Source organism: Antrostomus carolinensis, unplaced genomic scaffold (assembly GCF_000700745.2).
Source record: "Antrostomus carolinensis isolate BGI_N321 unplaced genomic scaffold, ASM70074v2 scaffold6232, whole genome shotgun sequence".
NCBI lineage: Eukaryota > Metazoa > Chordata > Aves > Caprimulgiformes > Caprimulgidae > Antrostomus > Antrostomus carolinensis.
Genome location: NW_010297457.1, coordinates 1 through 10,059, shown reverse-complemented (window position 1 = coordinate 10,059; position 10,059 = coordinate 1). Strand labels below are relative to the sequence as shown.

General features: G+C 39.8%; 1 protein-coding gene across 1 annotated transcript in view; it reads left to right on the top strand.

The window, feature by feature from the left end:
• Positions 1 to 3,639, top strand: part of LOC104520426 (GPI ethanolamine phosphate transferase 1-like) — a gene marked incomplete at its 3' end in the record, with an annotated part of 10,240 nt that extends 6,601 nt beyond the window's left edge. Inside the window, exon 4 of the mRNA XM_010162116.2 lies at positions 3,533 to 3,639. Coding sequence (XP_010160418.1) covers positions 3,533 to 3,639 — 107 coding nt within the window. The remainder of the gene's footprint in view (positions 1 to 3,532) is intronic.
• Between the last annotated feature and the right edge of the window lie 6,420 nt (positions 3,640 to 10,059).

Genomic DNA, 10,059 nt, shown 5'->3' with positions numbered 1-10,059 from the left:
TGCTGATATTCCCCCACCCTGCACACCTGTTTTCTTTTATTTGCTTGATCCTCATAAGTTTATGGTAAAAATATCTCCTGATAATTTCCCAGTGACCTCAGCTTACAGTTTGTACTTTGGAATATTGTGATGGTGGCTGGGGAGAGGGGAAAGGTAGTAGGTTGCTCTTGCACAGACTATTTATATTTTTGGAGATATGTTCTTGGGAGATTATTTGGGGAATTCAAGAGTTTCTCAGAGCCCTGTCCTTCTACTAGATTTGTTTGAGTAAGAAGATAAGCAGAGGACTTGGAAGCAGCTTTGATATTATCTACAGGTAGATAACAAGGGTAATGCCATACTGTTGCTGTGTCTCTCAGTATGGTTTGTTCTGAGTGGCATCGATAATGGGGAGAGAACCCCCCCCCCCAAATTGAGAAAGGTTTAGTGCAACACTGTATCTGAGAAGTAGATGCTGTATGGGAAAATGAATCGTAGTTTCTCATGATAGAAAGGTAGATTAATTTCTTTTAGTAGAAAAAAGGTATTTTCCCTTCTTCTAAAGAGAAGTTTTATAATACAGAAAGGATTTTATAATGCAGAGTTTCCAAAGAGGATAAGTTTTATCATGCAGAAGGGAATGGAATCAAGTTTTGTTCTTTAATTTGACTTCTACAAAAAAGCCAAAAAGGAGATAGGGGAGCATAGCTTAATTTCTGTCCCTCTTTCTGTGTTGCAAATTAGTGAGGTCACAGGACTCTTCTTGTGTGTACTTTATCATGCCAAAATGTTCAGAATTTTATTAACTGTCTCAGCACTTCAATTGGATGATGCATAGTGTATAACACCTGCTGTTTTTTGGGAAGGAGAGAAAAACCCTTGTTTCCTGTCATTGTCTATGTTCTTCAGGTCCTTTTCCTGTCATAAAATAAATATTTCAATTAAATGATTGAGGATTCTATAGAGAAGGTAAATAAAATCCTCGCAGATCTCTTTCAATATTAAAATAGATATGTATGAAATCTAGATTTGTTGAAGTCTCGATGACTGTGTGATTAGGGTTTTAGTCTGAGAAAATGTCCGAATTGCCTGTGGAACTGGTGTGCAATTTTCTTACATCTTAAGCAGGATTAAGAGGTGTTAATTTCTAACAGTTATACTTACTTAAACTACACAAATTTGGTGTGCTAATTTTAACCTTATTTTCTATGATAGTTTTAGATTATGACCTTGGAATTCTCTGCAAATAATATACTTTGAAAATGCCTCTGTTATTTCCAGAACGCTCTTTAAAATTTTGAGACTTTTCTTCTAGGATTGCTAGAATTTGAGGTTTGACTTTAACAGTCCAGTCCTGTATTGGCCTTTTGTCATGGGTCTAGGTTGGAGTATAATCCAGAGTATTAAATGCCATGCTGAAAAAGGAGCTGAGGCTGTTGCTTCTGTTAAGGGAAGTAGATATTAGTCCTTTGCACCCAGATTGCCATTTGTTCCACATGTTCCCTTTCTCTCTCTTGGAAACTGGCAGCAAGGCTAGGATCATCGTTTAGCTTGAGTGCAAAGAAGGGTATCATCAAGATCATGAGGACAACTGGAACAAACCTTTGTTAAGGTTGTTCTGGACCAACAGACCTTTTGGTCTTACCTTCTACTTCCTTGTTCCTACAGAGCACTGTGAAAAAAGGAGAATTTCTCACTCTCCTCGCCTGGCTGTGTTTGATGACCGCTCTCTGATGCCCATTCTCTGTCAGCTCAGTGTCTGACCGTCCTTGTGCCTTCTTTTTTCCCCTTTTCTGTTCCCGCAGAATTTACTAGTGAGTCTCCTGCTGGTCTGGGCTCTGACCCATCCCATAAATGGCTTGTCAGACACACAACCTGCTCCACTAGCAGGGCAAGGGCTTTGCTTTCTGCAGGATGTAAATCTTATTGTAAGAGGGTGATAACTTACTCCCTGATCCTAATATTTGAATATTGATGCTGAGAGCGAGATGATGTGCAAGACAAGCCTGCAATAGGAATAGGTGATATATGGTGTAGGAGTTTCTGGCACTTCCGGTTATTTCCGTTAGTGCAATGGCAGCACCAAAGCCAGTAGAGCTCTGTGCTCACTTGTAAAGGGTATTTTCATCCCTGGCATCCTTTTCTTTTCTATCCCATCTTTGCTTCCTCATCCCCAGATTTAAAGAAAGTCTTGGTCATACTGTTGCCTACCACCTCTCAAATGACAGAAATAAATTAATATTTTGTATCATTTTGCATAGTAGGTTTTCTTATTAAAAAATAATTTTAAAAAAATCATACGCTCTGCAGGCACTCCAGAACTTTTAGCATGACTTCATTTTGCCACTGTTTCTTTTTATAGCAACATAGGGTTGAGGGGGGTGGGGGGGAGTTTTGTTGGTTTTATTTGTTTTGTCTTTTTCCCCCGTTCTGGTACAAATTAGAAATGGGTAAGTAGCAGATGTGTTCCTTTGCCAGGCCCACAGACTGCATGCTTTCATTTGGCTACTTTGGTGTCGCACCTCTCAAAGACAGATCTTCTCAGGTTTACTGTGAAAAACATTGTGGAAAAACAGTACAGCACTCTACCCTCTTAGCCCATCAGTCATTCTTATTTGTCCACCAATTGGAACTCCTTAATTCACTTTTTAATGCCTGGAAGTATTTTCTTCCTTTTTTTCAGACAGAACTGCAGTGAGTGTTCTGGGTTATAAGTAGTAGTAACATCTCCTGAGGGGCAGGGGGTAGCCGCACCAGAAAATCTGTGCCAGCTTTCATCTTCCTGGCCTGAAATACCTGCATCCCTTGTGTGGGTTTAGACATAATCTTGGTTAAACAGCTCCCTTATGCTGGTGTGTTAGTTCATTCACAAGCCTGGAAGCTTACAAAACTGCATTATATTATTGTGACATCCAGCAAATTGGTTATATTCTCTCTGGCCATCAACTGATAGAAGAACATTTTCTCTCTGGGAGTTTACGTAGTTGTGGTAGAAATAGCATCCCTGAGCTGTAACAGCTCAGCCATTGATTGAACTACTTCATTAAACCACACCTAACTTCAGATCTTTCCAGGGCTTCACAAGTTTACTTTCTTCTAGGCCTTCATCTTTTTTTTTTCTCCCTTTCTGTGCTTTATTCTCTTGACAGTTAGTACAAAATGAAATTCCCTTGTCCAGATGCTGTGTTTTCGCATCAGTGGCCTTCATGTTGTACTTTATGCCTGAGCATAGTCAAATAGTTCTCCCTTTTATATTTTGAATCCATGTTTTAAAGGTGCTGACTTTGAATATCGTCCTTCTGAAGTTCACCTGAACGTTTTGAATAGCATTGCTCCTCATTCCTCTGAGGTGCTGATAAGCTAATGAGTTAAAATGGTATCCAGGCTTCAAAAAAACATAAATGATGGGAAAGTTTAAAATAAGGAGAAAACTTATTTCAATTCTCTCAGGATTGTCATTCAGGATAGGTTATTAATATTTATGTATCTTTGACTGTGAGAAAAGGAAGAAAACTTTTCTCTGTCTTCTGTTCCATCTAAATTGGTTTTGCAGGTGCTACTGGAGATCACGTTTATACATTTTGTTACACAGCAGAAAGTGAAGACTTTGGAGCACAAGATGCAGCCAAGCTTGACACATGGGTTTTTGATCATGTTAAGGTAAGCAGAGAATCTTTTTCTGCTACCTGTGTATAAAAATCACAACTGGATGTTAACTTTATCATAGAATATGTTAACTTTATAATAGAACTAGAAAGTAAGAAATTTTTGAAAGACCTATCACTTGGAGTCATAAGTAAAAATTGCTTGAACTGATTATCACGACTGGTGTAATGGAAGCTTAGAGGAAGTATTTGTCATTCAATGCTAATAAAAAAACTAGCATTAATAAAAGTGCCCTTTAAAAACATTCTTGGCTTATCTTTGTCTTAAATTTGCATTTAGTCTGAAACCCATCTTGGAGTACTGCAGACCATTTAAAATCTTGAATGTGATTAGTTAAGGATGTTATGACAAGTATTATGGCATGGCAGGAATGGTAAATCTTCATTATGAGAAAGAAATGGACAATATTATTGACTTAATTTTTTCAGGCTTGTACCCACTGTAATTATACAGTGTAGCTTGTTCTGATGCACGCAGCTGGCTCCTGATTATCTACTGTGGTTCATGCTATGCTGTGGCTGCCAGAGGAGTCATGGTTAGTTTGGGGGGACGGAGGGTACGGAGGCAGTTTAGGCCCTGAAGCAGGATAACTTGTTGACGTGGTGCTCTGCTCAGCTGACTTGGGTCAGTGCTGGTTCATCGTCGTTGTTTTCTGTGACGCTGTCACTGTTGGTTTCTGTGACGCTGTCACTGTAAGTATTAATAGTCCAAGGCACATAGTTTCTGTTTATTCATTGATTCCTGTATTCATGTTATTCCATGCTACCTCGCTTGTCCTGGATTAAGAAATGCTGATAGTGTGTATTGGTGTGTAAATATCTATATCAACAGAGCAATTAGGTGAGTTACTTTCTGGATTTCATAACAATGTTAATGCAGTTTAAGACTTAATAAAACTTTTTCCACAAGATCTCTGGGCTGAATGCATTAACGTTAGCTAACCAGCATAAACCAAATAAAAAAATCACATAACCAGCATAAATAAAATAAAAAAATTGAGGGTCCTCAACACAAGAAGGACATGGACCTACTGGAGCGAGTCCAGAGGAGGCCACAAGGATGATCCGAGTGCTGGAGCACCTCTGCTGTGAGGACAGGCCGAGAGAGTTGGGGCTGTTCAGCCTGAAGGAGAGAAGGCTTCGAGGAGAACTTCTAGCAGCCTTCCAGTACCTGAAGGGGCTACAGGAAGGGTGGAGAGGGACTTTTGACAAGGGCAGGTAGTGACAGGACGAAGGGTAATGGCTTTAAACTGAAAGAGGGTAGGTTTAGATGAGATATTAGGAAGAAATTATTTCCTGTGAGGGTGGTGAGACACTGGCCCAGGTTGCCCAGAGAAGCTGTGGATGCCCCCTCCCTGGAAGTGTTCAAGGCCAGGTTGGATGAGGCTTTGAGCAACCTGGTTGATTGGAAGGTGTCCCTGCTGATGACAGGGGGGGTTGGAACTGGATGACCTTGAAGGCCCTTCCAACCCAAACCATTCTATGATTCTATGAAACCAAAAATAAAACCAAATAATTCAATAAACCAAATCCCCATTTATATCAGGAAGCCAAGGGTGAGTCTCCTTTAAACAGTGATCAAGGGTATAGTTCATTATCGTTTGCTGATTTTCAAAGGAAATGCTTTTCTGAGTTTGCAGGTGAAAAGGCATTTTTTTCTAACTGCCTCCTCTCCCTGAATGTGCACTTGTGCCAGGTGACCTGTTGTAATGCATATGAATAATACAAATCAAATTAGGCTGTCAATTACACTTGAATAGCTGTTGTCTTAAAGTTGCACCCTGCTGTCATTTGGAGCTGCACAGGTATGTGAGGGTGGTACTACCTTTCTTTTGCTTCAAAACACCTAATGGCATTTCTTCTTTCAAACTATAATGATACGTTTAATAGGTATGTCATTACTGATGAGTTTTTCCTTTGAAGCAGCACCCTTATTTTAAAGACATATTTTCCCCATCTAAATTTTATACAGTGAATGGATAGGACTTGATTCCATTAATCATCTCTTCCATTACACATCAGTGATTGCTCCAGAAGCGTGAAACTTGAGGCTGACTGAAACTGAGGTCACTGCTATTATAACTCAAACAACTCTCAGCTTTGCTGGTGGGATTATATCTAAGAAACAATGACAATTTGCTGAAATCTAAATTCTGCTTTGCCTGCATTTTTTTTTCTTTGAGTTTTATCTCAAATATTTAACAACGTATCATTTATCTCTGTGTTGGGCAAGGTGGTCCCTGGATTTCTGCGTCTTTAGGAAGTAGAAGACACTAACATGTACTCCCTCTCTGCTGGGTAGTCAGCAGGTCCCAGGCATCATGAGGGTCACTTGTGGCTTCCTCTGCCCCAGAAAAGATGGGGATAAAATGGCGGATTGATAAATAATGTTTGGGCTACTAGTGCTGGCACCCTAAAATTGTTCTCTTAAAAAGTGCCAACTAACCATAACTCAGTTGATCAGGAGATAAGAAAATCTGACTAGTGTTTATTTGTATGGATCAGAAGCAGATTGCTTAAAACATGAATGGAGGAAAAAATGTATGATATTTGAGCAGACATGACAGGAACTATCGTGGTACAAGGTGAACCTAGGCCTTTTGAAAAAATGTATGATATTTGAGCAGACATGACCACCTCGTGGTACAAGGTGAACCTAGGCCTTTCGTGGGACAGATAAAACTAAGTATGGACTAGGCTGGGTGGGGTTTTTACCTGCAGCTGAGTTAAAACTCAGTAATTTTAGTGTGTGGTAATAGCTTGGGAGTGGCTTGGAGCTCCAGATGGGTTTGGAGTTGATTGACCATGATTTTTTTTTCCGATTTTAGGTTTGGTTTTGGTTGGGGTTGGTTTTGTTTTGTTTTGTTTTTTCCAGAAGCCTTCAAAATAATTAAGGGACTGAGTGTAATTTAGTGTGATGTGGCCCAATGATTCTCGGTTAAATAAAAATAACCTTTGCCTAGATCATAGTTTGAGCTTGTGCTAAAGAAAAAATTAGGGAGCAAAATACTGGGAGTCTAGGTTAACTAATAGGAAAAAAAATAGTCTTTTTAATGCATTTCTGATTTTTAAATTTTTTTTTTGTGAAAAACAGTTTTAGAAGATTGAACTCTTTTTAAGGGTGATAAAATTCCAGGAAATCAAACAGTCTTGAAGATGAGTCCCAGTAATGGTTTAACCACCATTTATTATGGCCTCAGGGTAGGATATGCTCAAGGTATTCAGATGATATTTTCTGATTTAAATGGATGTGTAGGTGCAGATGGCAAACATTTTTCTTTTTCTTTTTTTTTTTTTCTTTTCTCTTTTTGAACACAGTACTTCATTCTTTCTTTGGCCCCTTCCTGCTGGAAGAAGGCCAGACCAAGCCTTCAGACTGTCGCTTCTGTGCAGGGTGGGGGCTGGAGACCAGAACTGAATGATGTTGAACTTTGAAGCTCTGCAGACAATGTTCTGACCTGATATTGATTTCTGCCAGTGGATTTCGATACAGATAGCTCTGCTCTAATTAGCAGTACAATAGCTGAATGATTTATTTTAAATATGTGTAGGAGTCTTGTGCGTGTGTTCAACTGATACAAACCTGGCATATATGAGTTTATCTTGCCTTTGTATGTTTATTTTACACCTCAAAACTGGCATAACTATTTAAACTCTTGCATGCACAGAAATCAGCATGCACAGCTTTAATCAACCAATTTAATTAAGTTTTCCTAGATTTAGGTGTGGAGGAGCTTTGTGAAAGGAGAGTGTTTGTTTGGTCACTTTCTCCCTGTACATCTGTGCAGTCAGCAACAATTTATCAGCTCTGTTAAAGGCTCATGCTTCCATGGTGGGTTCTGTTTGGGGAACAAATGGTTCCCAACATACCGTCATAGAATCAAGATCATCGAGTCCAACTGTACCTGTCTACCACTAAAACATATCTCTGAGCACCTCATCTACACGTCTTTTAAATACCTCCGGGGATGGTGACTCAACCACCTCCCTAGGCACCCTGTTCCATTGTCTGATAACCCTTTCTGTGAATAATTTTTTCCTGACATCCAATCTGAACCTCCCTTGGCACAACTTGAGGCCATTGTCTCTTGTTCTGTCACTAGTTACCTGGGAGAATAGACACACACCCACCTCGCTACACACTCCTTTCAGGACGTTGTAGACAGTGATAAGGTCTCCCCTTATCACAACTTATGTTGAACACTTATGGAGTCCATATTTTGTTCAGACATCAGTAAATTATGTATTTGCTAGACCTTCTAGGTAGTCTTTTTTTCTTCCTTGCTTTCTCCTGTCCAAGGAGGGAGATGATACTAAAAGATTTCACGTTGCTGTAACCAAACTTCTCTTGCAGTATTTTAATTAGTATTACATTATAATTAACTTTACTGTGAATGTTTTAATGGAAAATTTATTGCTGATCTTACTAAATAATGTATCAGTTGTAGCCAGGGCATTATTTGTTGTTAGTTGCCAGAAAATCATAGAAAAGTTGCCAGAATCATAGAAAAGTTTGGAAGAAAGCTCTAGTGGTCATTGAGTCCACCTCCCTACTTGAAGGAGGTCCAGTTAACGCAGGCTGCTCAGGCCTTGCTCAGTCAAGTTTTGAGCATCTTCAAGGGCAGAATTTCAACAACTTCTTGAGCACCTGTTCCAATATGTGTCTACAGTTATGGTTTAAAAAATAATTTAAAAAATCTCTATCTTACTGGAATTTTCCACATTTCAAATGGTGGGTTTCCCCTTGTCCCATCACTGAGACCCTCTGAGCAATCTGGCTCAATCTTCACCCTCCTGGTACACAGTTGTAGACAGCAATGAAATGTCTCCTTAGCTGCCTTTTCTTGATACTGGAGAAAATGAATTCTCTCAGCCTCTTTATGTTCTCTGAAACTTCTTGGTGGCACTCAGCTTAAATATTCAAGGCAGGTAATATTACTAAGTAGAGTAAATAAAAGGGAAACAAAAGAAATTGAGACAGAAAGATATAGATAACACACAATTGTGGCTTGGAAGCTAGCGTTTGGGGGCTGCAGGTCTCCAGTTTTGTCAATACAGAGTACCAAAAAGGAGAGGCCTTTAGCAGGCTACAAGGACATAAAAGTGCTGGGCAAACAGTTCAGCAACCACCAGAGCAAGAAGTGGTTTTTGCCCTTACCGTCTGGTGTCCTGCTTACCAGCTCACCACCTCTGTCGGCTGAAGAAAACTCCTTGTGCTGAACTTCCTGTTTGCTTTGTTCATTACACCATTTCAAAAATGTTACATGGGATAAAGCTTGCTGTTTGCTCTGGGAAAAGATGCCATGTCTTGGGTTACACCCACCTTCCTTTTGTTGTCTCAGGTTGAGCAAGCTGTTCTGGCTGCTGCTGCTCTGGATTATGAGATGGCTGGGACTGGGGGAGTGGGGTGGTTTGGGTATGTCATGGGAACTCGTCTGATGGGAGAGGAGAAGCTCAGGCCTTGCCTTCCTCACAGCAGCTTCTTTCACTTAATCAGTCCATGACAGAAAAGTACCTGTTTCTGATATTGGTCTACATTTTAGGATTTAATTTTGGGAGTTTTTTGTTTGTTCTGATGTTATTTTCTTTTCTTTAATTAAAAATAAGAAAACAGAATTTTATTGTATCCTGTAAATTACTGGTATGCTCTGGAAGGCTCCTTCAGTCCGCAGTCAAATATGCACAGGTGGATGGACCTCTGTGGGAAACAGAAACCTCCATAAAAATAATTATATTGCTATTGAATGTGATTGGATTTTGTTGTTGTATCTTTATTTAAAATATCTTTGGACTTTAGTCATGATTTTGTTTGGACTAAAGCTGAAAATGAGACCATGCAAGTGTTAGGCCATGCATCTTGTGTGTATTCTGGGGGAAAAAAAGGTGGAATTGTGTAGTGCCATGGTTTCCTGACACAGCACTCTATGGTACTCTTGCTGCCAGTTTGGTTTTCCTCTTGGTACAGTGACTTCTGTTTACACAAGGTGTGAGCTGTAGTTTTTCAGTGCTTCACCACTATCACAGGTGTGTGGTGGACTGCTCTGTCCTTTGGTGGCAAAAATGGTTTGCTGCTACCATTTTCCCTGGACCCTTGCATGAAATTTTAAGAAGCTTTCCTTTATATCAGTGTGCTGAAAGGTTCTCTGAATGCTCTTTGAACTAAAATCCTACCCAACTTTGTTTCATTGAGCAGTTCTGTTACTAGGGAGATCATGTTGGAATAGCTGTCTGCATGCATTTTGCATTGCTCTAATATGGCTGGTCTAACACCGAACAGCCATGTCAAGACCCATTCAATCGGGGGGGAAAATTCCCCCCCCAGCATGTGCCTCAGAGATGCTTAAGCAGGACATGCACAAGGCAGATGTATATTCTATAGTTCATGTATTTGCGAAGTGTGTCTTCATAGAATCAT